Raw genomic sequence first — 26,516 nt, 5'->3', positions numbered from 1 at the left:
CAAGTCAACACGGTATAGAGAGATCGCTGACATGCGTAGCTCGCAGTTCTGAGCTGGGTTACAAGCTGTTTTACTTTTCTTTGAAGGAGTTCAAGATGAGCTTGCACATGAAATTAGTTTTAAGGAGACAGGGCTTAGTAAGAAGGCCAGTGGTCAGCTTAGTGGAACTAAATGAGTTTTTATACTCGTACAGGTTAAAATCCACGAGATACTGTAGCTGGTCTTTGCTGCTTTGTGGGTCTGCTTTTTTCCACTTTTTATCCACCCCCCACCCCTGCTATTTCACACTCTATTGGTGAATAGGGAAGAAAGAAGGACAGGGTAGGGAGGGGGTAGGGAGAGAGAGAGAGATCCTTGAATCTAATTTCTCTCCTTCTGTTTCTTCTTCGAGCATGACTGCTAACAAAATGCAACCAACCCCTCCACCCACCAAAGACCAACAACCACCAATCCTGCCTCTCATTCATACAGCATTTATACACCCTGTGAAAAGTTCCCAGAATCCCCAGTGCCACACAATCGCAGAAACTATCTGCAGCTGGCAAAACCACTCCTCTGCTAGAGCATGAGGCAAACCATAGTCATCTGCTTCAGTCTGGAGAAGCCCCACACCCCCACACCCGGGGTTAACATAAAAGCACATTCTTAACCCAAATCCCAGAATTCCCAAAAATGTTACTGCAAGATATCATTACTTTGTTAGGCTCCGGATAACAGTTTGCATCAAGACTGGGATCTGGCTGGAGATGGGGCTGTGTCAGAGGACTGCGACAGAGACTGGACGCTAGATAACCTGTCCCAATCTGGTTCTTTAGAATCGAATGTGGAGAAAGAACCGCTCTGTCCACATGAACAACCGCTGCGTGGGCACAGACCTGAACAGGAACTTCGCTTCCAAACACTGGTGTGGTGAGCATTTGTTTCCTGTGTCTCTTCATGCCCATGGTGAGGGGAGCCCGGGACTTCAAGGAGATCACAGAGAAGTCCTGGCTGAGTTAGCAGATAATCTAATAACAAACATTCTGAGTAATTGAAGGGCTGTGGCTGTTGACTTCAGTCAGGGAGCCATCATTTTAATCTCTCCTTCCTGTTGTTGGCTCGTCTTTAAATAAGAAAATTGAAGCAGTTGATTTTTATTTATTCTTTGATAATCTTATACATGTAGACAATGTATCTTGATTATAACCACCTTCAGCTTTCCTTCTTACTCTCCCCAAATTGCCCTAAACATGTGCTTCTCTCGATTTCTTTATCTTCTTCTCTTTCCCTCTTCCTTCTCTTCTTCCCCTCCCTCTATAATTCACTGAGTCCAGTTAGTGCTACCTGCAGGAGGATGGGGAACCTACCAATGACAAAATCCATGAGGAAAAGTGACCATCTCCCCCAGCAACCATCAATCACACGTGGTGGTTCCTCTGTTAGGACCTGGGGCCTGGTGAGCTCTGGCCGCATCCCTCCTGCAGTGTTTCACTGCTTTGGCCTTGTGAGGTGTGTGTAGCTAACCATAGTTGCTGTGAGATCCTGGGTGCAACAGTCGTGTCCAGAGGACAGTGTTTCCAAGCTCTCCTCACAGTCCTTTGGCCCCATTCTATATCATAACTCATGTTTCTAACTGTGCGACAGATCTGGAGACTCATCTCCACAGTCTCGACTGCTGTTGAGGGCTCTCTTTGTTTTGAATAGTCTATGCTGGTTTTTTAAATGGCTAAGACTGAAAATAAAATCATCTATGGTGCCTAAGGAAATTCAGAGTTTGTTTTTCCTCATTTAACCAGAAGTTTGGAAACGAGTTACATCTTAGACTTCCTGGTTGTGTTTTCAGGATCCGAGATAGCTACCCTCAGACTGTAAGGAAGACCTGTCTAGGATGACCTTAGCAAGTTTGCTATAAATACTTGACCTCAAAAGAAACACTGACAATATTTACTGGACATAAAGACATGACCGTTGTAGAACCACCCTCATCCATTTCTCTGAGTTTGCTGCACAGTGGACAAAAGGGGAATCACAAAGCACAGAGGCTGCATATCCTATAACAATGAACAATTTTCCTGCAGAGAAAGGTGCGTCAAGTTTCTCCTGCTCTGAGACCTATTGTGGACTTTACCCTGAGTCTGAGCCAGAGGTGAAGGCAGTGGCTGACTTCCTGAGAAGAAATATCAACCATATTAAAGCTTACATCAGTATGCACTCATACTCCCAGCAAATACTGTTTCCCTATTCCTACAACAGAAGCAAGAGCAAGGACCACGAGGAACTGGTAAGTGCCACTCGTTGTTTTCCTATAAGCATTTTATAAATTAAACAATGTTCTATTCAAGAATAAAAGCAGATAGGACAACGTTTTCCTTTAGGGAACAATAGTGCGTGTTTTTCTCTACACTCTGACTCTGGCAGGAATTGACTTGGGTCAGAGGTCACTGAAAGGATTCTAAACACAGGGAATGGTTTCCCTATATTAGGTAAACTGTGCAGAAGCCAGGAGAGGGCTGTTAGCTGACCTGATCCGAGCAAGGACTAGGGGCTGAGAATGGTAGGGTTACACGGTGGTCACTGACTTTCTAGGACAGCGTGCCTCTGGCTAACTCCTAGCCCCTCACTCCAGCAGTGGGAACTGTTTATGCAGTGCCCTTTTTAACTCCGAGGGTTGGTGCTAGCAACGAGCCATCAGCGACTGCCCTGAAACAAAGCTGTTTGGATTGTAGTGAACAACACAGGTCATTCAAAGAAGCCCCACAGTCTGCTATCATCTTACTCATCTTTTGGTTCCAGATGCTCTGCTTGGATTGACAGACATAAAGGATGCAAGACCCTAAGTGGGTTATACCAGTGGCTCTCAACCCTCCTTGTGCTGCGGCCCTTTAATACAGTTCCTAATATTGTGGTGACCCCAACCATAAAATTATTTCATTGCTATTTCTTAAGTGTAATTCTTTTGCTTTTATGAATTGTAATGTAAATATCCTATATACAGGATATTTGATACATGACCCCCAAAGGAGTTGACGCCCACGGGTTGAGAACTGCTGGGTTATACTGAGGAGTAGTTAAGCCCTTGTCCCAGGTGCTTTGGAGACTGTGGCATTGTACCTTGGCATTGGCAAGGACTGATCCCAGTTTAGTGGATTGGACTTACTGCTCCATCTTTGTTCCCTGGCTCTCTTGAGTAAAGCATCACCACATTAGCTAGGCTGGCAATTATTCATGACAAATAACATATTTTCTGAAAATTGCTTATTTAAAGTAAAAACATTGATACTTATGCTTTTAATTCTCAAAGGAAATGTTTTAAAGAATGTTTATCACTTTATTATTTATTTTTACTTACTAGTTTATTTATTAATACTATGAATATAGAAATAAAGGGATTCCTAAAGAAATGTTCAACATCCTTAGTCGTCAGGGAAATGCAAACCAAAACAACCCTGAGATTTCACCTCATACCAGTCAGAATGGCTAAGGTCAAAAACTCAGGTAACAGCAGATGCTGGCGAGGATGTGGAGAAAGAGGAACACTCCTCCATTGTTGGTGTGATTGCAGACTGGAAATCAGTCTGGAGGTTCCTCAGAAAATTGGACATTGCACTACCTGAGGGCCCAGCTATACCACTCCTGGGCATATACCCAAAAGATGCTTCCACATATAACAAGGACACGTGCTCCACTATGTTCATAGCAGCCTTATTTATAATAGCCAGAAGCTGGAAAGAACCCAGATGTCCCTCAACAAAGGAATGGATACAGAAAATGTGATACATCTACACAATGGAGTACTACTCAGCTATCAAAAACAACGACTTTATGAAATTCATAGGCAAATGGATGGAACTAGAAAATATCATCCTGAGTGAGGTAACCCAGTCACAAAAGAACACATAGGGTATGTACTCACTGATAAGTGGATATTAGCCCAAAAGCTCTGAATACCCAAGAAACCATTCACAGACCACATGAAGCTCAAGGAGGAAGAAGACCAAAAAAAAAAAAAAAAAAAAAAAAAAAAAAAAACAAACAATAAAACAACTTTGAAGGCAGTTTGGTATGATGCCCATTTAGCAGAATTACAATTACAGGTTCACCTTGGAGGCTTGTGAGCTCCCCAGCTATTATTGCACTTCCAGATATACAGAGAGTGGGTGCTGAACTGAGGGGAGGCCTAGCTGAACAAGTGAATGAAGAAAAACCTAATCACCAGGGTAAAGTTTAGAAAAATGAAATAAAAGGGTATCTACCATGATTTAGATATAGAAATGACCCGATTTTACCTTATTTGGTGGTTGCTATCAGCACCACTACTTATCATGGGTAGAACTCTGTATCCTGTCCACATTCACAGAAGGATTAGCTAATCCCTGCAATTAAGGATAATTCCATATGATTAGAGGGATGGCCTATAGCGAGTACCACAGACAGCTGTACTCATACACGACGCAGCCTCATTACTACAGAAGCACAACAGAAGCCACTGCTGCCTGGAAAGCCAAGAGTGTAAGGGATAAATGTATTGTTCGCCAAGGGGTAAGGAGACAAGAATAATAAAACTTGGTTGATGTCAGGGGCAGACGCCATCAACTGGGCACAGAGAGGTTTCTATGGGTAAGGGAGGACTTCCTATGCAGAGGAGATGGTGTTTCCCACAGGAACATACTCAGGGTTCTCTGTGGGGGGGCACAGGGAAGTAGATGAGGTCAGCTTCGGAAGGCGTTTGAATGCCAATCCATATTTATTTATATAGATACTGAAGTTCCATTGAATTGTTTTTCATTTTATTTTATGCTTATAGGTATTTTGCCTGCATGTGTGTCTGTGTACTACATGCACGCAGTGCTTGAGGAGGCCAGAAAAGAGCATTTGGATCCTCTAGGGCAGGAGTTACAGACAGTTGTGAGCTGCCATATGGGTCCTGGGAATTGAACCTAGGTCCTCTGGAAGAGCACCCAGTGCTCTAAACTACTAATCCATCCCTCCAGCCTCCTCTCACCCCCCAAACTCTTTTTACATTTATTAGTGTGTGTGTGTGTGTGTGCGCGCACACATGCGCACACATGTGCATGCACAAGTATACATGTCATAGCATATGGAGATTAAAGGACAACTTCCAGGAGTTGGTTCTTTCCTTCCACTATGTGGATCTCAGGGATTAAACTCAGGTCATCAAGCTGTGCAGCAGAAACTTTTACTTACACACAGAGCCATCCCCCTGGCTCCTAAAACCATTTTTTTCCACACACAATAAACTCCTGTCATCACACGTATTGAGCAACCAATTGTGAGTACCAGAATGCTAACTCCAATTTTAGAAACCATTTCTAAGAGTTGGGATCACATGTAGTGGAACCTGCTCCCTATCAGGAGCGTGGCCCTTCGACTGATAAGTCGTTGATAGCTAGTAGACAATTATACAAGAACAGTGGAGTTTGTAAGAAGCAAACAGTGCATATAGTGAGTGCATGTGTGCTCTTTAGAGAAGTGGAGTTTAAAGTATGGTGATAACTTTCTCCAGAAAAGGAATAGCTCCCAGCGTTATAAATATCTAGCTCACTTTACATAATAAATTATTCCTGAAATGCCATGTGAGGTTTTTAAATGCAAATTGGTGAAAACATTCAAAGTGTTGGCAGAGTTCAGTTTTTAAAGTCACTCATTTGTGATTGCCATCAACTGAAAAACTGTATTTAATTTTAGTTAATATCTTTTAAATTTTCTTTTTGGATAAATCCAGGCTCTTTACCTATAGACTACTTGGATTCAATCAATGTGCTTATGTTTGCTTCAAAAGTTCAAACTCTCCTGTTTTAAAGCTGAACATTGACCAACATCTTTATCCTGTTGCTTCTAGTCTCTAGTGGCCAGCGAAGCAGTTCGTGCCATTGAAAGTATTAATAGAAACACCAGGTACACACATGGCAGTGGCTCAGAAAGTTTATGTAAGTATTTCCTGCAACAGTAACTCTTATTCTCCTGATGTAATTGTCCTCTTGGAGTCTACTGCCTCTGTCTGCTGACCTAGGTCTAGCCCTGGAAGCTGTGGCCTCTGTACAGTCTAATCTAGACCTAGAATGTTTGCAGCCTCTGAGACTTACTGATGAATATGCTCACCCTTTCTAGTTCTTTCTGAGCTCTGGGTGGCTGGTTCAACTCAGTCATTCTGGCTCAAACTGCTCTCCAAGATGACTTATTCAATATGGCTTTTCTCTTGGCCTCTGAATTATTTACTCTGCTTGACCTCAAACTAACTCTTTCAATCTTTTCTAATCTTCTGCCTCCTTCTCATTCTCCTTGCTTTTTCTGTCTTTGCCTGTGTCTAGCTTGTTCTCTCTTCAACCTGTCTCTGTAAAACTCTCCTGGTAAAACTGACTCCTTCTCCCTCTCTGCTGCTCTATGCTCCCTCTCAACTGCACTGCTCTCCATGAACTCTACTGTATTTATGTACTGCATCTTCTCCTGTACCGTTTGTCTCTCCCTGAAGTAGCTTCTTTTTCCTCTTTCTTCTTGTGAGAGCTGGGCACATCCTATTCTGTCAAATCTTTCTCCAATTCATCACTTTGTCTGCCCCACAATGAGACATTACTTTCAAACATGGGTGCTTCCTTCTACAAACCAACATTACCTTCATTGTTTGGGATTAAAGGTGTATACAACCAAGCCTGAATCCAAGCTTTTCTTTACCTGGAAGTTGGTCTGTACCAGGCTGATCTTGAACTCAGATCTCCTGAGATTAGAGTCCTGTCTGTGCTCCAGCCAGATCACACACATCTTTGGATGTGATCCCTTGCCAGAGCAGCCATGTTCTGAATTAGAATCCCTTTCCACACTCCTCCCTTTCTCCCTTACTTCTTCTCTCCCTCCTTTACCTCTCTCTCCTCCTATTCCATCCCTGCTTTCTCTCTGCAGTGCTGGGGATGACACCCATGGCCTTCAGCAATGTTTCTTCAGGGCAATGTTTCTTCTCGGGAGCTTAGACCACGAGGCACAGTGGTGGCATCTGTTTGGTCTCTTGTGTCATTTTAGTCTTCCACACCACAGGGTCATATGTGAAGTCATCATAATAACTAGAAAGAGAAGAACAAAGTCATGTTGACTGATAAATGCTCTGGGCTGGGCATGAGTTAGAATCCCCAGGATCCCTGTTTAAAATCAGCAAGCGAACAAACAAAACCAGACGTGGCCACGTCTACCTGTAACCCCAACACTGTTTGGGGCAGGGGTTTAGAGAGCAGGACAGAAAGTTTGCTGGATATTCTGGCTGACCGCCTAGCTCCAGTGTCCTAAACAGCCCAGTGTCAAGTGAATAAGTGGGAGAGTGATAGAGCAGGCCTCCAGAGAAGTAGTTGTGTATGCAGAATCAGATATCACACACACACACACACACACACACACACACACACACAGAAAACAAAAGAAAAAGGCAAGGTGGTATTTAAGAGACGAAGCTTATTTCTATAGAGTGGGGGGTTATATACTTAGCAAGCACACTAATTAAGAATAGAGAAAACAGCGCTATTAGGTCAAAAGTGCGTATAAGATGGCCACAGCTATTGTGTGATAGAGAAATTCTAGAAGATGTCATTCACCTTGCATGCTTTTGACCGCCTGTTGTTTCCTGATGCACGGTGAGAGCTTGGTTGTGGCAAACTGGACAATTGTTTCAATCTAATTCTACTGAGAGGTACCTACTTACTGAGAGGTACTTACTGAGAAACTCCTGTGCAACCTGGCAGACCCCGGTTCTGTTCTTCTGGAGCCAAAGGATGGGATCAACACCCGAACAATTCCTGGGGAGACCAGAATAGATGTCACCTCAGATTGGGAAGCTGGCAACAGACCAAGCAAGGGACAACACATCTGTCCAGTTTGGTCAACCAGAGAGTTTGTGGGTGACTTACAGGAATATGGGTGAGAGGCTACTTATAGTTGGAGAAATGACTCAAAGACAGACACATCACTGAAGCCCACCCCAGCACAGGTGATGGCTAGGGGGAGCTGGAACTGTTTTATCTAGGAGAAAATTGCTTCACAAAATGGGCTAAGAACAGACACCAAGCATGGAAACAAATGTCAGCAAACTACAGCTCATTGACCAAGCCCAGGTTACTACATATCTTCATAGCCTCCGAACCAATGGTGCGTTTCCTAATTTTTTAAAAATGTTTGAAAAAAAAACCATGAGAATAATTAGATCTTGACACATCAAAATTATATGAAAATTCATACTTGTTTCCACGAATAGTTTTATTGGAGCACAGCGGTGCTCATTAATTTGCATATTATCCATGGCAGCTTTCATGACAGCCAAGATAATTGCAACAGGGACCAGATGGCTCACAAACATAAACTATTTCCTGTCCTATCTTTTTTTGGAAAAAAATAAAGCCTTGCCAATTTCTCATGCAAACAAATGATAAAATGAAATGCAATTTCACCCACCAATTTAAAGAAAATAAAAGAGACCTATAGGGTTGAGAATGATGGTGACGGAGAGGAGCCACCTGACTAAAGTGGCCTGGCAAGGCGGAATTCCTTGGAGAACTACTAAATAGCCGCCAGATGACAGTGTAATATGTTCAATAAAGGCATGAAAAAGATTTTGAGGTACTGTAGGGAAAGCCCAGGGTCTCAACAAATATAATTGGCCCAAGGCTATAACAGGTGCTTCGTTTCAATACCCCTCTAAATATCAGTTGCTTTATTAGCAGTAAGTCCAAGTTCTCTTTCGTTGTCTTTGATCCTTCCTGGAGTAGTCTATCAGATTGGGTCATATACCTTGGAATTGCTGGCCCGTGGCTGCTTTGTTGACATAGGCAATTTCCTGACACTCCTTCACTTAGGGTGTGTGTGTGTGTGTGTGTGTGTGTGTGTGTGTGTGTGTGTGTGTGTGTGCTGCATGCACATGCACCGCATGCATAGGATAAAAGCTGGAAAAGCATAATCTATCAGAAACATTTACAGATGCCTCAATGCATCCACTATTGATAGACATTTTAAAAATATTAGAAATTCTGTATACCATATAATCCTAGCACTCAGGACATGGAAGCAGGAGGATCAAGAGCTCAGGGACATCCTGGGTTATATGAAGAGTTTGAAGCCAGCTTGGGCTACACTTGAGTACACGTGTACTTGTTAAACGTGTATATGTGTATACATAGACACGAAATACATATGTGGCAACTACAAAAAAAATCTGAAAGCATACTCTAAGTCAAATAACAAGAAAAGTCTACATGTTTTGGGCTCTAGGAAAACACTATTAAATTTTTCCTAAATTGATTTGTGTAGTTGAAACAATCCTGTGAATCTTAACTAATTTTGAAGGAAGCCTACATGCTTTGTGACAGAGAAACAATATTTGTATATTTGATGCACTCTTCTGAACACTGACATACTTTTGAAGTTTATTCAGAAGCATACATATGGTAGAAGAATTTGTAAAATGCTAAAGATCAGGCTAATAAGAGACACTGTACCCCACTGAGCTATCAAAGCATGTTATAAACCCAGGAAAATTAGGACAGTGTGGAACTGAACCTGGAAGAGCAGATCATTGGAAGGGAATAACAGGCACAAGATATTCAAAGATATTTAAAAATAAGGGGTTGGGGATTTAGCTCAATGGTAGAGCACTTGCCTAGGAAGCGCAAGGCCCTGGGTTCGGTCCCCAGCTCCCCCCAAAAAAAAAAATATAAGGAGACCTGATATTTCATAAAGGAGACATTTCAAACCATATCTAATTATCAGCCCCGGAAAAACTGACAGGCCACTAAGAATAAAAACTGAATTGAATTACTAATACATCTTTCACTAAAATAAATGCCAAACTGACCAAATATTAAAGCACAAAAACCCTGCCAAAAGCTAAAAATCTGTGTGGAAACCAGACCTAATAACATTAATGCAGTTCTTACAAACAATATGTGAAATTAACAATGTAGAAACATGATCAAGAAAATTGATAGAAAAATATAAGCATGAATATATAAACATACGAAATTCATTGATGAAATCCAAATCAAAGCCAATTTCTTCTTCTTCCTATTATTATTATTGTTGTTGTTGTTGTTCTTGTTGTTCCCAGAAAATTGCCAGGATGCAAGATTCTTGCCAATAGTGCAGAAGCGTCCAGTATGTGTGCTGACACTCTGCTGGGAGACATAGGTTTCCTTCTTTTGAATAGCCCTTGTTAACAAGTGTGGTAACTGTTAAAGATACACCACTTTAGTCGAGTAATCTGACTCTAGAAAATATTCTGAAGTACTAAACAATGATTTATGAACAATGGTGCTTATTCTAAGAAACTTCATAACAAAATTATTTCTATTTATATGATAAATCAATCGTATACAGTTTTACAATGCAATCCATTAAAATGACTAAATATGATGTATATTCAAACACAATAATGATACATTTGGAAATGTTACAATAATTACTTCTAGAAATGTTACAAAATTAAGACAGAAAATGACTATATTAAAATGTTATTGGCAATTATAGCTCATTGATCAGATTATTGTTGAGTTCTGGGCAACATTTATTTTCTTTCTTAACATGATTTCTTTTTGATGACTACAACTTTTGGATAAGAAATTTAGGTAACATCCAAAAGAAAGCTATTTTCATTTCTACAATAAAATGTTAATTGATATGAAATAAATATATTTTGAAATACTCTCTGTCTCTTTTAGATCTAGCTCCTGGAGGTTGTGATGATTGGATCTATGATTTGGGCATCAAATATTCGTTTACGATTGAACTTCGGGATACAGGCAGATACGGGTTCTTGCTGCCTGAGAGATTCATCAAACCCACTTGCTCAGAAGCTTTGGCCGCAGTCTCTAAAATAGCTTGGCACGTCATCAGGAACAGTTAACACCCTTTCCTCTGCTCTCATTACTTTTATTTTATTGATTTCAGCAACACTAAACTGTTGCACTAGCTTCTAAGTTTAATCAGTTTCCTTGGTTTTGTTGAAGAATAAAAAGCACACTACTTTGAGCTTAAGATGGCTCATATGTATTTTTACCTTTTTATTTTATTTATTCTAAGAGGTTAGCTACTGGTGCCACCTCACCGCCCCCTTTATGTTGAACAGCTATCTTAAGCAATTTTAAGACGTATTGTGTGTGTGGTGGGGCGCGGGGGCATGAATTTAAGCACAAGGTTTATGCTGGACCCCATCAGAGGTCAGAAGAAAGCAGGGAACCGCTGTTATTGAAGGTTACAGAAGGTGGTTAGCAGTCTCGTGGGTGCTGGGAACCAAACCTGGTCTCTGAAAGATTAGCTACCGCTCTTAACAGCTGGAGCCATCTGTCCCGCTCCTCTTAAGCAACTTTTATACTAAATTTACGGAGATGATTGGATCCAAGCAGTAAAAGCAAAGGCACGCTAAAGCACCTCAAGGATTTGCGCTCCAAAATTTCAGTCAGTCTCCGTTGGTGTTCTTGAAAACACAATAGGTGCACAACTTTTTCTCCCGCGACAGACCCGGGCGGGGGATGGGCGATTGTCAAATTCTGTCAGAAGCACGACAGACTGGTGGTTACTGCCAGTAACAAAGTAGCACTTTATGCAATGGAAAACGGTTAAAACGAGAATCTCAGTCAATTGAGAATCTCACTTCTCCCACGCTGACTCCCTGTTTCTCCAGACTAAGTAAACAGAAGACTTCAGGCACACACTCTGCACTGCCCCCGTGACGCGAGAGGGGGCGGAGCCCGAGAGGGGCGGGGCTTACTCGCTGACGCCTAATCTGGCGGCCGGAAGCTGCCTGGCTTGCGAAGGAGTAGGGCAAACTCGTGACTTCCGTCGGCTTTTAGATGCTTCCTATGTAGAGGCCCGATGGAGTTGCGGGTTTAGCGCGTTGCTCTGCAGCGGCCTCTATACGTCTCATCTGGTGTCCGGAGCTCCCTGGAGCTTGGCAAAGATCCGGGCGGCTCCGCTGCTCCCTGTTCCCGGCGTCCGCCCGGTTGAGGAGAGCGGGCCCCTGGGAGCCGCGCGTGCACGTCTTCTCCGTCGTCCTCCCGGGGCCGGGCGCGGGGACAGCGGAGCTGAGGCGTCAGGGACATCCTGAAGACTGCGCTTACTAAGGGTGCTTAGAGAGGAGGTAAGCGTTCAGGGAGTTGATGGGAAGAGGCGTTGGACCGGGCTTAGGTGGGAGTGCTGCGCTGTGGCCTCCATCCTCTCTCGGCTTATGCTACTTGGGATTCTGAACGCTGTTTGAGCATCCCACTCTTAACTCTGCAGTGGCTCTCAGTGTTAGATCTGTCTGTTGCTCTAGTTGTGGTTCTGGAGTTTGTGTCAGGAAGCAGGCGGACTCGGATACCCTGGCGTGGTGGTCGCATTTGAGTGGTGAAAGGGTGCAGCAGTGTGTTCTTGGATTTAGAGTTACTTTCTTTACGTATTCCAGATCTACTGAGGAAAGGAGAGTCTTACTTTTGATTGTTTCTGGTCTTGCTTATTTCCCGGCTGTAGTAAATACTATTGGGCGTGTAGGAGTACTACTTTATACTCCAAGCAACGGGAAGGTAGAACGAAAGGTATATCTGACAGTATCATTTTCTAAGCAGGTTAACATTTATGTGGCAGGAAAAGTATTCAGAATTGAAAATACTTGGATGGTATTGGTAAGATCTTGTTTGTGAAGGGCAGTATCTTAAGTTAATTGGCTTTATTACGAGTCTTCAGATAATTTGAACTTTGAGAGTTATGGATGTGCACAGTCTCCTGGTTTGTGAATTTTTAAAGAAGTGATTTGAAAAGGTTGGAACTTTAAGTTTGGCATTTTTGTGATGTGTTTGCACAGTCAAGTTTAAATGACTATGCGGTTCTGCTTATGTCTTCAGTTTTGCTGTGTAATATTTAACATTACTAGCTTTTGAAACCAAACAACAATATTTTGCAACACAAACATACGTTTTCTAGTAACTTCCAGCTTCTTAGTTCGATTATATCAGATGACAGTTTCATCTGGAGACTTTGCAAGTTGATGTAGGCATGTTGCAATTTTGTGTGCAAAAGGTTGTGTCCTGAAACTTGTCTATCAGTATGAGCATCTGGTAGGATGTACCAATAGGAGCAAATCTGCAGAAACTCAAATCCCTTCTAGAAGATAATGTAGTCTTTGAACATGCCCACATCTTATATGCCTTCAATCATCTGTGTACTTCTAATACATAATATGATGTAAATGCTACATAAGTACTTTTAGATTAAATTGTTTAGAAATAATGAAAATAAGGTTTGTACATGTTCAGTGTAGTTTTGATTTGGATTTTTGTTTGTTTTTGGTTTTTTTTTTTTTTTCGGGATAATTTTTAATCCAGGGATACATCCTCTTTATCTGCTTTCTGGTGATTTACTGGGTGAACACTAACCTCTATTTTGAGTATATTCTCTGTTCTCGGAAGGCCATACCACCCTGAACACATCTGATCTCAGAAGCTCGTCAGGATCGGGCCTGATTGATATCTAGACTGGAGATGTACACACTTCCCTCAGTTTAATGTCTGTAATATAAATTTAAAACACTAAAGTACAGTGTAACTTATATATCAATACATTTTATTAAGTCATTAGTGTTAATTCATATTGTATTAAGCATGAATTTTGAATCTAAACCTTGGTCATTCTCTTAAGATATCATATATATTATATGTATATATTATATATTATATAACATAACTATGTGTGTATATATATGTATACACACACACACACACACACACACACACACACACACACACACAGCTGTCCAGGATTTGAATCCAAAATATACCTGCCTTTTAGGATAAGGGAATTCACAATTAGTATATTTTCTATTAACAAAGTTAACAGGCCTTGAAAGTAATTACTTATTCTACTTATTCAAGAAGAGCCACCTCCTCATGCTCCTTTCTCAGCCAGGTTGGAACTCAGAGTACATTGTTCCCTGAAGGAGGGGAGCACTTCTCATAGTTGAGATACAGTTCCTCTTAATAGGCTCAGCATTAGTGCCCCGGAATTTGAATTTTCTTCCTTTTATATTTTAATTGAAAGGAGATGATGAAAGTTCCAAATATTTATTACACTCCAAAGGAGAATAGATAAAGGAAAACAATTGCATAGTCATTTGGCTTTGGTAACTCTTGTATTTGAGAAAGATGGATGAAATAGGTGATGGTAGCTTTAATGAAAGAATAATTTGAGTATCAAATGAAGGAACATCTTCACGAAAGAGTCAGTTACTAATAAGTGGTTGGTTTACAATCTCTGATTGGAAAGACATTGGCAGCTGCAATTCTGGTTCCTTATGTCTAATATTTCTCCACTTTGAAATACTCATATCTGTCTCATTAATGGTTTTTGTCCTTTAATCAAATTTAAACTCTACTCATTTGTGGTATTCATCTTTCTTTGTGACCCTAGCATTTAGGATTGAAAGTTTTGAGCTTTCACATCAGTTGATTGCATGGTTTTGAGATACATGGTTTACTATATGAAACAATTTTTATGTGTATTGCAGATTATATATTTATTTTCCGACAAATGGGATTTTAAGTTATATTATCTCTGTGCAAACAAAGTAGTTATTTGTGCAAAGTTATAACTGTGTAACTACTAATGCTGAGTATAATGTCATATTCTGGATTGCTAGTAGGAGTTCTTAGGTGGATGATGTATTAATCAACTATGTTACTGTAATGAAATTCCTTATACAGGATACATAGGAAGAAAACAAAGCTTATTTTGGCTTATGGCTTTAGAGACTTGTGTTCAGTTCAAGGTTGGATCCATTGCTTTGGGTTCTTGGGTAGATAGCACAAGCCACAAAGTGGAGTTTGACAGAATAATGAAAAGATTAGTTTTACAACCCCCTTTAAAAGCAAACTTTTGCCTCAGGATGCAAGGATTTCCTATTATGCTTTACCCCTTAAAGGGCCCATAGCACCTCCTGCTACCAACACCCTGAGGACCAAGCCTTTACTGACAGTCTTTGCAGGGGGGAAGCATTCATCCAAACCTTAGCAAATGATCAGAGGTGTTCATTCCAGAACCATTGTTCTAGGATGTAAGAAGCCGAAGCAGGAAGATTCGTTGTAGATGGATATCTTTAATTCTTATTTTTGCCTTTCGTGCCTTATGTTTTAGACCTCTCTGTAATCTAGACCTGTTTCCAAAATACAGTGTAATTGTAGGACAAAATCTGGATTCTGAGGCAAAAGAATACATCTTCTATGTCATTGTATTTCCCCCTTTAATTCGGAAGGTTAAGTAGTAGTTGGGAAATCACCTTATAGGTAAGCTTTTTTTTCTTTTAAGAATTGTTTTTTGTTTTGTTTTATGTATATGAGTGTTTTGTCTGGATGTATGTATGTCTGTGCACCACATGTGCTCCTGGTGCCTGAGGAGGCCAGAAAAGGGTGTTGAATCCCCTGGGACTGTAATTATGGATGGTTGTGAGCTACCATGTGGGTGCTGGGAGCTGAACGACATAAGAGCACCAAGGGCTTTAACTGCTGAGCCAGTTCTCCAGCCCCTGCAGGTGAGTCTTGAGTCATTCTTCATGCCATCTGTAAAAGCAGTGTTAGTATGGGAAGTAGTTTTTTACTGGTAAGAGTACAAGCCCAGGGGAGGCTTATGAATTGGGATCTGTAATTCTTCCTTCATCTGGTGTAACAGTCCGGTGGGCTCTAGGCATCTAGGATCGGAGAGATGCACTGCAGCCTTAGGTCAGAGAGGAGAGCAGCGATGTCTAAATGGAGTGACAGCGGTAAAGACAAAGTAGAACAAGCAAACTGGGATCCTTTGGAAGACCAAGAAAGTAGATGACAGATGATTGGTCCTTCAGCTATAGGAGTAAATAGTGTTTTAATCAAGATTTTCTAGAGCAGTGCTTCTCAACCTTTCTAATGCTGTGATTCCTTAATAAGTGACCACCCAATCATAAAACTATTTCATTGTTACTTAATAACTATAATTAAAAATATAATATTTTTAATAATTATACTTTTATGAATCATAGTGTAAATATCTGACATGCTGGCTATCTGATATGTAACTCCTCTCAGAGTTGAGAACTTCTGCCATAGAGGAACAGTGACTAGAATTTAGGCTGTAGTCCAACCTGTCCAACAGTGGCTGTCAAATGGAACGTCCACTCAGCTGGGCTTCAGTATACATCAGAATCCTGAGGAAGCGGGCAAAGAACAAACACTTCCTTCTTGTCCTTTATATAAGCTGACACAAGAAGATGTGGTCCTCAAAACATCTAGATTTAGGATGGGTCTTCCCACTTCATAAAGTCTAATCAAGGAAAAATTCACACTGGTGTAACCACCCATTGAGTTTTACTTAATCCCAGGTATAGTCGAGTTGACAAGCAAGAACAACAACACCAAAAGCTTTTTTGTTGCACTGGTGGAATTTGTAAGTCACATCGAGGATAGGAGTACTGGGGTAGGGGTTGGGGTGGGCTGCAGAACTAGTCTGTTTTCACTGGTAGTTGTGGAGGGGAAAATGTAAAGGTAAAGTTAGATTTCTAGAGGCAGTATTGTAGGATAAGACCATCTACTTGTGAGGAAAAAGATTTGCATTCTTCTTAGGTTTTGCCTAGCGAGTTCATAGGGGAACTTAGAGTTTGTTCAGTTTTAGTAGTTTTGTCAAATGTTCGAGGATCATGATGTGTACTACTTATATGTTGATTGATATATTTTAGTGGAACTTTAAGATACATCTTTATCTTCAAACTTTTCCGGTTTTGAGAAAGAGAGAGAGTAGTTTTTGTTGTTGTTGTTGTTGTTTATTATTTGTTTTGTTTCGTTTTTTAGGACAAGGTCTCTCTGTGTAGCCCTGACTGTTCTAGAACTCACTCTGTAGACCAGACTGGCCTTAGATCTGCCAGCCTTTCTCTCCCAAGTGCTAGGAATAAAGGTGTGCACCACCAGGCTTGGCTAACATAATTTACTTCTTACTGCCTTCTTCATAGATAGAAATTGTCCATTTCTAGGTGTTTTTCTCAGTTAATCAAAGCTTTTGTTTTCTAGGTCTTTTTCTGTACCACTTTTCTAAGTTCTCATTTCTTTCATGCTCTGTTCCATAATGAACTAGATATATGGGCTGCTGTGTCTTCCCCTGCACATTTATAATTGGGCTGAGAATGCGTTTGAGAGAAATTAAAGATATACATTATGCTGATAATTTATAATTGGCTCACTTGCTCTCTTGGAGAACAGCTTGTACAACTGATTTGCTCATGTATGTGACATTCTACACTGTTTAAAGTATCTAATTACTTCAGAGTTATTTTCTAACTTATATTAAAAGAATGGTTACATTTTATGTTAAAGAGTTAGTGATATAATATATAAATTTCCCAATTAAATCCATCTTGACTTGCCATCTTTTTTCACTTCTTAAACTTTTTTCTAACTTTTGAATATATCAGAATGTGACCTAAATGGCCTAATTAAGTGAAATGTGCTTATAATCACTATTGAGTTTTTGGCTTTGCTTTTGTATTCCAGGATATTGTATGTTTTCTTTTTGTTGTTGTTTTCAAAACAGGGTTATACTACTAATCCCAGGCTGACCTTGAATTTACAGTCGTCTTGCCTTACCCTTCTGAGTGCCAGGTTTACAGGCATGACCACCCCACACTCAGCTGGTACCGATGTGACTTCCTGTCCAGTGATATATATTTATTTTGAAATCATATTAAAGATCGTCTATGATCTTTATAAAGACGTGTTCTGGTGCTGGGGAATGTCGAGTTCTTAGTAGACAATGCAGGGAAGCCCTGTGTTCAATGCCTATCACTGCATACAAATTCAGACATGGGTTCCTGGAATTGCAGAAATCAACAGAGGCAGAAGGATAAGAAGTTCAAGATCAGCCTTTGCTGTATATTGAATTTGAGGCCAAAGTAGGCTACATGTGATCTTGACTCAAACACACACTTGACACATGATTAGTTGTATTCCAAGTAGAACTTATCCCCCCCCCCTTTTTTTTTGAAGCTGCCAGGGCTTTTTCTAATCACTTGATGATTAGGTGATATGAAGTGTCATGTAGTTAGCCTGTTTGCTTTTGCTCACAAGAGTTTTTTCCCTTATGTAAATCAGTACCAGTTAGTTATCTCTTGGTCTGGAATTTGTTTTCTAACTTGTGCTGTTACCTGAATTTTCATTTTCAATTAAATGATTGGATTAGTTTTTTGATTATAGGCCTAGTTTTTTAATGCTTTGTTTAGCATTTATATACTGTTGCCATGTAATTTTTTTCACTACTTTTAGCACCTTTGACTTTCATCAGCATGTGTTAGATTATAGAAATACCTTGGGCAGTTTTGGTTTTGGTATTACTTAAAAATTAATATTTTTAATCAGTTTGCCTTTCCGTGACCTCTGTAGCAAAGAATTTTTAAGTAACATCCACTTTTCTTCTGTTTTTTGTTTGTTTGTTTGTTTTACTTTTGATTTTCTTCCAGACCTTACGAGGTTATAAACTAGAGATCCTCCTGCCTCAGCTTCCTGAGAACAGGGATTACTAACATACATACAGCAGCACATGGACTGCTATATTTAGAACAGTACTTCTGTGGCAACTTAAACAGTTATCAAGAGCTGGCTTTCTTTTCAGTTAGGTTTTCACCTGGTATTTCCCCATGTTCTTTGACTTACGTATCTTTTTAGTTAACCAGTAGTTAGGCGAGCAGTGTTCTAAAGGACAGGCCTACTAAGTTTTATAACACTTTTTTTTTTTAGTTTGTTTTGCTGTGATGTTTGATGTAGTTTGTTTATTTAAATAGTTTTCCTCCCAAGTTGCCCAATGGTTTTCTTTTCATCTCAAACAGTCAACACTGTATTTTATTTTCACCATGTATGCTATTTTAACATTATATTAACACCATAGTCTAATATGTTGTAGGGCAGATTTAAATTAGACCCTTGGCAGCAATGGTGCCGCTCCCAGATCCTAGGGATTTCAGTGATGGTGGATGCTCTTTCAGGCCCTGTCTCCAAATCTGCTGCAAGACTTAAGCACCACACACCTCCACTCAAGCCCTCTTTGTTGTCTTCAAAAGATAAATGTATTTTGTCTATGTAAATCCGAGAGACTATTCCCCATAGTCTTTCTTTTGCTTATGTTCTCTGAAGAATAAAACCTGATCTTACTCGGTAGCCCAGATGGGTTTCAAAGTCTCTGAAACCATAGATGCCTCCAGTTTGTAGTATTCCTCCTGCCTCAGCCTCTCAAGGCTGATCACAGGGTTAGTCATCACGTGGCTTACTTTCACTTACGTTTTTGTTTATTGTTTCATTTTCTTAGTTTTTTTTTTCTTCTTTAATACAACACTTTTTATAAGTAGCATTTGAGGTTGAATGCCCAGTACAGAGGAGGTACAGGTCTAGCCGCAGGTTCCAGAGTTGTTGCAGACTTAGAAGGCAGTACCATCTTTGTTTGCTGGTATCCCCTTTTAGTATCTTTCTGTCCATCTCCCCCTCCCCCCATCTCTGCCTCAAGGGATAAACAATCTCCATTTTTTGAGTTTTACTTATAGGTTTGTCTGTTTGAAGTTTTAGGCCCAGGTGTGTAAAATTGAAAGATTTTACAGTTTTAACTCTCTCTTTTGGTTAAAGTAGTTCAAAATGTCAAAAATTAGGAGGAAGGTCACAGTGGAAAACACCAAGACCATATCTGAGAGCACATCCCGAAGACCTAGTGTGTTTGAGAGGCTTGGCCCCAGCACTGGAAGCACAACAGAGGTGAGTTGCTGCTGCTGTGGTTTCAGGGCACCTATTGGAAGGGACTAGGAGTGTGGCTCAGTGGCAGAGCCCTTACCTAGCATGTATGAAGAGGCCCTAGCCTTGATCCTGTGTACTGGGGGAAACATTTAAAATACTATTATTGAAGTACTGATTGCTGTTATAAAGGAAAATGTGTTTTGTCATGCGTTGGGTTGGCTTAGCAAATTTTATTTTATAAAAGGAAATAAAAGGAGGGGTTAAGGTTTTGCAAAGTTATTATATATTTTTTGCATGTTCAATGTATACAGTATACTTTGATCATATTAATACCCCATTCCAGGAACTAATCTCTGCCTAAAGGCACACACTCCTTCCTGTGCTTTCCCACTCTGTCGTGGTTATTATTACTGCAGTAGCATATGTTCAGTTGGCATTTGGGTCGCTCTGATTTGACGTCACCATCTTTTCTTCAGACAATTACATAGTAATATTTGCCTCGTAGACCCAGTGCCGTAACTGGCTGAAGACCGGCAGCTGCCTCTATGGAAACACATGTAGGTTCATACATGGCCCTTCACCTCGTGGGAAAGGTTACAGCAGCAATTACAGAAGGTAAACTGAGAACTCAAATATTTTCTATAGTATTAAAAACCAACTTTTGTAATTTAGTGTAAAAATATGAAATAAAACCATGGATTTGGTCAGATTTTCTTTTCTGGGATAGTCTTCTTAACACTCATAGATTAGGAAGATCTTTTGGTTGTTACTGTTAAGATTAATAAAACTTTAGCTTTAAAATGTACCTGTTTACATGCTTTGGTAGTGGATGCATATTTCAATATGTATATCCAAATCAGTGAACACCTGTGGAGAGACTGAGTCTGGGCAAGTCAGCCCCTAAAAAGGCCCCTACCTCACACAGCCCCAGTTGTGTATTAAATTTCTGCTTAGGCAGAACTTGGAGGTGTGAGAATTTACTTTTAGTAAACGTTACAGCTATTCGCTCTTAACACAGTAAAATATAAATAAGGTTTAATTGTAATTTTCTACAGGCATTTTAAATTCGTATCTTATACAAGCTTTGTTACAAAATCTACTTGCCAAACCTCTTAGGGCACTGTGTTAATATAAATGCATTTAGGGGCAGGAGTGATATGGCCTATCACTCCTGATTAGGATCCCTGAGTGCTTTTCTAGAAGACCTGGGTTTAGTTCCCAGCACCCATACCTAACAATCATCTGTAACTCCAGTCCTGGGAGATCCAATATCATTTTCTGGCTTCAGGCACCAGTCATGTACATGATGTGCAGTCATACAGAAAAAAATACCCATACACATAAAGCAAACAATTTTTAAAAGTTCAGTGTGTTTATATGTAGATAAATATTTCCTCTGTAGAACGTCATTTTGCCTTTGATAGAAACTTGGCTAAACTTAATTTGCAACAATGAAGATCTTTTTATATCCCCTTTATCTCCTTTTGATGATTTTATAATAATTTTTAAAGGTAACATGCATAGTGTTTTTTACAGAAATAATTTAATTGGTAAACAAAGAGTTTACCTAGTCCTGAAATTGTGTGTGCTGATTACTTTGTCTACAGCAGTAGTAGGGAAACTGAATATAAAAGTTAGTGACTGAAGGGGTGCGCGTGTGTGCGTGTGTGCGTGCACGTGTGTGTGTGTGCGTGTGTGTGTGTTCACTCATGTGGGCACTCTACATTTGAATGTGAGGGTCAGAGGACAGCTTTTGGGAGTCTGTGTTCCTTCAGGCTTGAATGACAATCACTTTTCCCCTCTGAGCTGTCTTGATGGCTGTTGGCCATAATTTTTAAGGTGCATGAAGTAATTTTTAGTTTGTATCCAACTACATACATATCTGTGAATGGGAATGCTGTTATCTCTGAAATAATTTTGCTACTTTACAACCTAACCTTTCTCTTATTACCCTTCATCTATAATATGTCTGCTCTGTTTAGGTGGTGAACAGGAGGTAACACAGGCTGCTATTTACATACTCATTCTCCTCAGTTCATACAGTGTTTCTTTTTCATGTTACCAGTACTTCTCACACAATAGAAGTTAACATGTATCTTGATTGGCATTAGGAGAAACTTGTAAATATGTCTCATACTTTAAAATATTACTATTTAATAAGCTGAAACATTGTTTTTCAGAAATTTAGGCACCAAAGAGAAAAAATATATTAGTCTGTATGAAGTTATTTATATTATTCTTATAAAACATCATATAAATAAAGATTTTTGTTGTTTTGTTTTGTATCAAAGGTCACCAGAAAGGCCTACAGGTGATCTCAGAGAAAGAATGAAGAATAAGCGTCAGGATGTGGATTCTGAATCCCAGAAACGGAACACAGAGGAGTCATCCTCACCTGTTAGGGTAGGCATAAAATGTCTAAAACTCACTTAAGTTCCAGGAGTCATTCATTCCATACATTTCATTTTAAATATTAAGTTGTGTGATTAATATGCGGTACGTCTATAATTAGACATGGCAATGTCCTGTGTGAATGAATAAGGGGCAGGGATTCCCTGAGGAACTGTTCTTCTATGTACTTAAAATGACCAGCAGAGCTTAGGCTGAACTTAAAAGGTCTTGTATGTTCCTGGAACTCATGGGTATCTAAATGTAGGCTGCAGTTGTGAAGCTATCCCTGTGGTCAGTTTTCATCCCTCTGTAAAGAAACTCCATCTCTTTTATCAGTCACTCCTGTAGCCCACTGACCATGAGCCCTAGGTAGTCATGAAATCACTTCTTGTTTTATAAATTGTCCACTCTTTGTGCTTCTTTAAGTGATTCCTATAAGGTGTTATCTCTTGGGAGTAGTTTCCTTAGTTTTTAATATTATGGAAGATTATTCTTTTGTCTTTTTTTCAAAGAATATTTGATTAGCATTCTGTATTCTCTTTTTTCACTTATCATTGATGGATATTTGAGTTCTTCCCACTTTTTCCCCATAACGTGAGTGAGAAGATTCAAGTTTTTGGTTAGCATGAGTTCAGTTTGCTTCCTTTCTTTCCCTGTCCTGGGGAGCAGAATCACTGAACACAAGGTTTCTTTTCTGTTGCTGTGACACAGTGCCTGTCAGGAGCCGTTTGTTGTGCCTCAGAGTTTGAGGGTACCATGTGCATCATGGCAGGGTGTGTGGAGGCAGGAGCACAGGCAGTTGGTCGTTTGCATTCACAGCTGGCAGGCTGAGATCATCCAGCTGTGCTCAGTTCCCTTTCTTCCTGGCTTTCATGATACTCATCCACAGAATGGAGTTTCCCACTTCTGCTAACCAGCTTAGAAAGCCCAGAGTTGGGGTTGGGGATTTAGCTCAGTGGTAGTGCACTTGCCTAGCAAGCGTAAGGCCCTGGGTTTGGTCCTCAGCTCCGAAAAATAGAAAAAAAGAAAAAAGAAGCCCAGAGTTGTCCTAATGCCCTGTCCTTTAGTACAGTTCCTCATGATGTGATCCCCAACCATAAAATTATTTTGTTGCCACTTATAACTATAATTTTTCTACTGTTGAATTGTAATGTAAATATCTGATATGTCTGATATGTGACCCTTGTGAAAGGGTGGTTCTACCCTCAAAGGGCCTGTGACCCACAGGTTCAGAACTACTGTGCTAGACCGCCATTGAGAGACTGCATTGCTGTTACTTCTTGACTTCTTACTTCTTTACTTCTTTGACTTCTTTACTTATTCCTTGAGATATGAAGGTTCCATTTTTTCCAGCTCCTAATTTAATTGTGATTTTGCTTTGTAATAACCAAGGATGACAAACATCATGCACATTCTCATTAGCTCTTGATACATATTTGGAGAAATTCTGCCCATATTTTAAAATTGAGCTGTCTTTATTGTTGAGTTGTAAGAATTCTTTATATTTTGAGTACAGGTAAAAATATATTTTTTGAGGGTTTCATGTGTTCCATTCTTTTTTTTAGTTAGTAATAATTGTGACATAATTATATATTTATATACTATTAGATTTCTAGTATAAGTTAATTTGGTTTACTATTGTTTAATACAAGTACAAGTAATTTCCTTGTAACAAAGATAACAAAAAATTAGATTGCTGTTTTAAAATTTTGGGTTTTTTTAAAACTATTTTTATTCTAAATAATTAAAACTTAAGAAAAGTTATCAGGATTAGCATATAATTTCTGTTTGCTTTCATTTTTAAGTTACCTAAAACACATTTTCTACCATTTTGTGCATTGTTGTTACATTTTAAAATTTTTTTCCAAAGACTGACTGCTTGGGCTCAGTCTTCTGGCCTCTGTCTCTGCAGAAGCTGGTACTGCCCAGGCTCTCAGCACAAGACATTGCTGTCACTGCAGTGTGAGCTCACATGCTGATTTTTCCCCCTGTCGCTCTCCACTATATTAAAAACAAACAAATGGAAAAGGCTTGTTAAACTTGTTTGAGAGTTTCACACATGTGTGTATGTTTCAATCAGATCCCCTCCACCACCTCCTCTCCTCTATCCCACCTGCCACATAACCTTTCCTTCCCAACCTCATGTGCTCTTTTTCTAACCCACTAAGTCCACCTAGTGCTGCCTGGCATTTGTACACCCTATGCTGAGACAGGGCATATCACTGAACCTAGAGTTCACCGTTAGGCTTGACTGGCTGACCATTGCGCCCTGGGATCCACTTGTCTCTAGTCTCTCCAGTACTGGGTTACAGATGTGTTCCACCATCCAGGGTTTATGTGGGAACTGGAGATCAGACTTCACACCCTTAGGCTTGCTCACCAGGCACTGTGCTAAGCCATCTCCTAGCCCCTTGTCTTCACATTCTTGATCCTGGTCTGTAAAACTCAAAAATTTTTGACTTTTCTGAAATTCAGCTTACCTGTTATTTCTTTTTTAAAATTTATTATTGCTTACTCTAGGTGTTATTTGAGAAACTTTTATGATACAAGGTCATAAAGATTTATGACTTTTATATATTCATATAAAATATAAGTAATATCAAGTAAAATATTATAAAATATTAAGGAAATAAGCTCTGAACATCTCCCCTCCCCCCATGCATGTGTGTGTGTGTTTGTGTATGTATATGCACATCTGATTCCTTAAAACTTAAGATCACTCTTCTGAGAACACATAATTGACTACATGAACTGTAATTAGGTAGTGTAAGGGACAGACACAAGGATTTACAATGCGAACACGGCACCTCTAGGTATTATTAGCTAACCTCTCCTGTCAGTTTCCTCCTCCATAAATTAGGAACTGCCTTTGTTGGCATGAAGGGGTAGAATTGGCCGTTCTATGCTGACTACTTAATAAATGCCCTATAGTGGTATTAAAATAGCTCTTCTGATCTCTAATCTAAAAAGACTTTAGTCTGTTAACAGGAATTGGATGTGAGCATTAATTCAGGTTGTTAATGTATATTTAAGTATACATATTGTTATAAAGGCTTATATGTTCATATCATACTAGTAGGTGGCAAAGTTGGCTATTAGGAAATTTAAAGTCTGGGGTTGGAAAGAGGACTCAGCAGTTAAGAGCAACTGGCTGCTCTTTCAGAGGACCTGAGTACAATTCCCAGCAACCACATGGTGGCTCACAACTGTCTATAACTCCAGTCCCAAGGGATTTGATGCCCTCTTCTGGCCTGTAATGGCACCAGATGCACAGACATACATCCAGGCAAAACACTAATTTGTGTAAACTGAGTAAACCTTAAAGGAGAAAGAAGGAAAGCTCGTTTTTGAGGACATCTCAAAGGCACCGAGCTTCATATTTACCCAAGGGATGAGTTAAGTGTTTCAAGAGTGGCAAGTAGTGTTAAGTAAACAGAAACTTGAACTTGGCAGCATTTCAGACTTGTGAGTCTTTAGGTGTTCTGCATGACAGATGAACAGATTCTCTTCATCTCTGGTGTGTTCAGTAGTGTGTGATGCTTTTCTTCCTGTAGTGACTTCCTGTTGGAGATGAAATTGGTTTTAGGGTATGGATAACACAGGCAGAGCTAAAATAAGCATGTGATTTTTCAGAGTTAACAGATAACACTTTTTGTCACTGGTGTTTACTCCAATATGTCCAAATTTTAAGGTTGCTGGATTATCCTTGATTTTTGTGGGGAGACAGCTTCATAAATAAAAATTGTAAGTCCATAGTCAGAGATGTAAGCAAAGCGCGTAACAAAGTAAACAACCCCTGCAAAACCAGAAAACATGGTGCAGGGAAAGATAGGTTTGTGGGTGAGAACCCAAAAAGAAAGGGAAAAATAAAACAGTTCGCTATGAAGCATTTAAAGGCTTTTATGAGCATGAAGAACTGTGAACCGTTGTTTGTATCTGAGCATAGGATGAGGGCTAAGTAGGTACTGTTCAGTTCACTTCAGCAAAAGGAGTACTGGTGTGCAGACTCAGCCCTTGGTGTCTTGTCTCTGGTGGCTTGCTTGTCTTACTTGAAGTGTGCTGTATCACATATGTACTGAGTGTCAGGTACTCAGTATGAAAGTAACTAACGGTCAGTTCCCCTGGGTTCACAGTGAGATGACAGCTATGGATGTACTGACTTAAATACAATGTAAAAATTCCCGACATTTCCTTTTTTTTTTTTTTTTTTTTCTCGGAGCTGGGGACCGAACCCAGGGCCTTGCGCTTGCTAGGCAAGTGCTCTACCACTGAGCTAAATCCCCAACCTCGACATTTCCTCTTACCTGCTTTATTTTCCCTTCTGATGTGGCAGTGAAGAGTTACAAGGTTGCCAGTGTACTTGCACGGGTCCATCAGAGAGGCAGCCTTCTTGATCTGAACAGA

General features: G+C 40.0%; 2 protein-coding genes across 5 annotated transcripts in view; both read left to right on the top strand.

The window, feature by feature from the left end:
* The window catches only part of Cpb2 (carboxypeptidase B2), a 42,995-nt gene extending 31,994 nt beyond the window's left edge, over window positions 1-11,001 (top strand). For both annotated transcript variants that reach the window (XM_032917721.1, XM_032917722.1), the window contains exons 8-11: window positions 816-909; window positions 2,058-2,260; window positions 5,840-5,927; window positions 10,686-11,001. In XM_032917721.1, the coding sequence (XP_032773612.1) occupies window positions 816-909; window positions 2,058-2,260; window positions 5,840-5,927; window positions 10,686-10,870 (570 nt within the window). In that variant the 3' untranslated portion in view covers window positions 10,871-11,001. The remainder of the gene's footprint in view (window positions 1-815; window positions 910-2,057; window positions 2,261-5,839; window positions 5,928-10,685) is intronic.
* A 773-nt stretch (window positions 11,002-11,774) lies between these two features.
* Zc3h13 (zinc finger CCCH-type containing 13) overlaps window positions 11,775-26,516 on the top strand; it is a 67,730-nt gene continuing 52,988 nt past the window's right edge. For 2 of the 3 annotated variants that reach the window (XM_032918407.1, XM_032918405.1), the window contains exons 1-4: window positions 11,775-12,103; window positions 19,617-19,742; window positions 20,227-20,336; window positions 22,013-22,124. In XM_032918407.1, the coding sequence (XP_032774298.1) occupies window positions 19,626-19,742; window positions 20,227-20,336; window positions 22,013-22,124 (339 nt within the window). In that variant the 5' untranslated portion in view covers window positions 11,775-12,103; window positions 19,617-19,625. The remainder of the gene's footprint in view (window positions 12,104-19,616; window positions 19,743-20,226; window positions 20,337-22,012; window positions 22,125-26,516) is intronic. The other variant, XM_032918406.1, reaches the window with a different exon arrangement.

This window comes from Rattus rattus, chromosome 12, assembly GCF_011064425.1.
Source record: "Rattus rattus isolate New Zealand chromosome 12, Rrattus_CSIRO_v1, whole genome shotgun sequence".
Classification (NCBI taxonomy): domain Eukaryota; kingdom Metazoa; phylum Chordata; class Mammalia; order Rodentia; family Muridae; genus Rattus; species Rattus rattus.
Note: the sequence above shows the minus strand (reverse complement) of the source record. Positions and strands in the feature narration are given on the sequence as shown.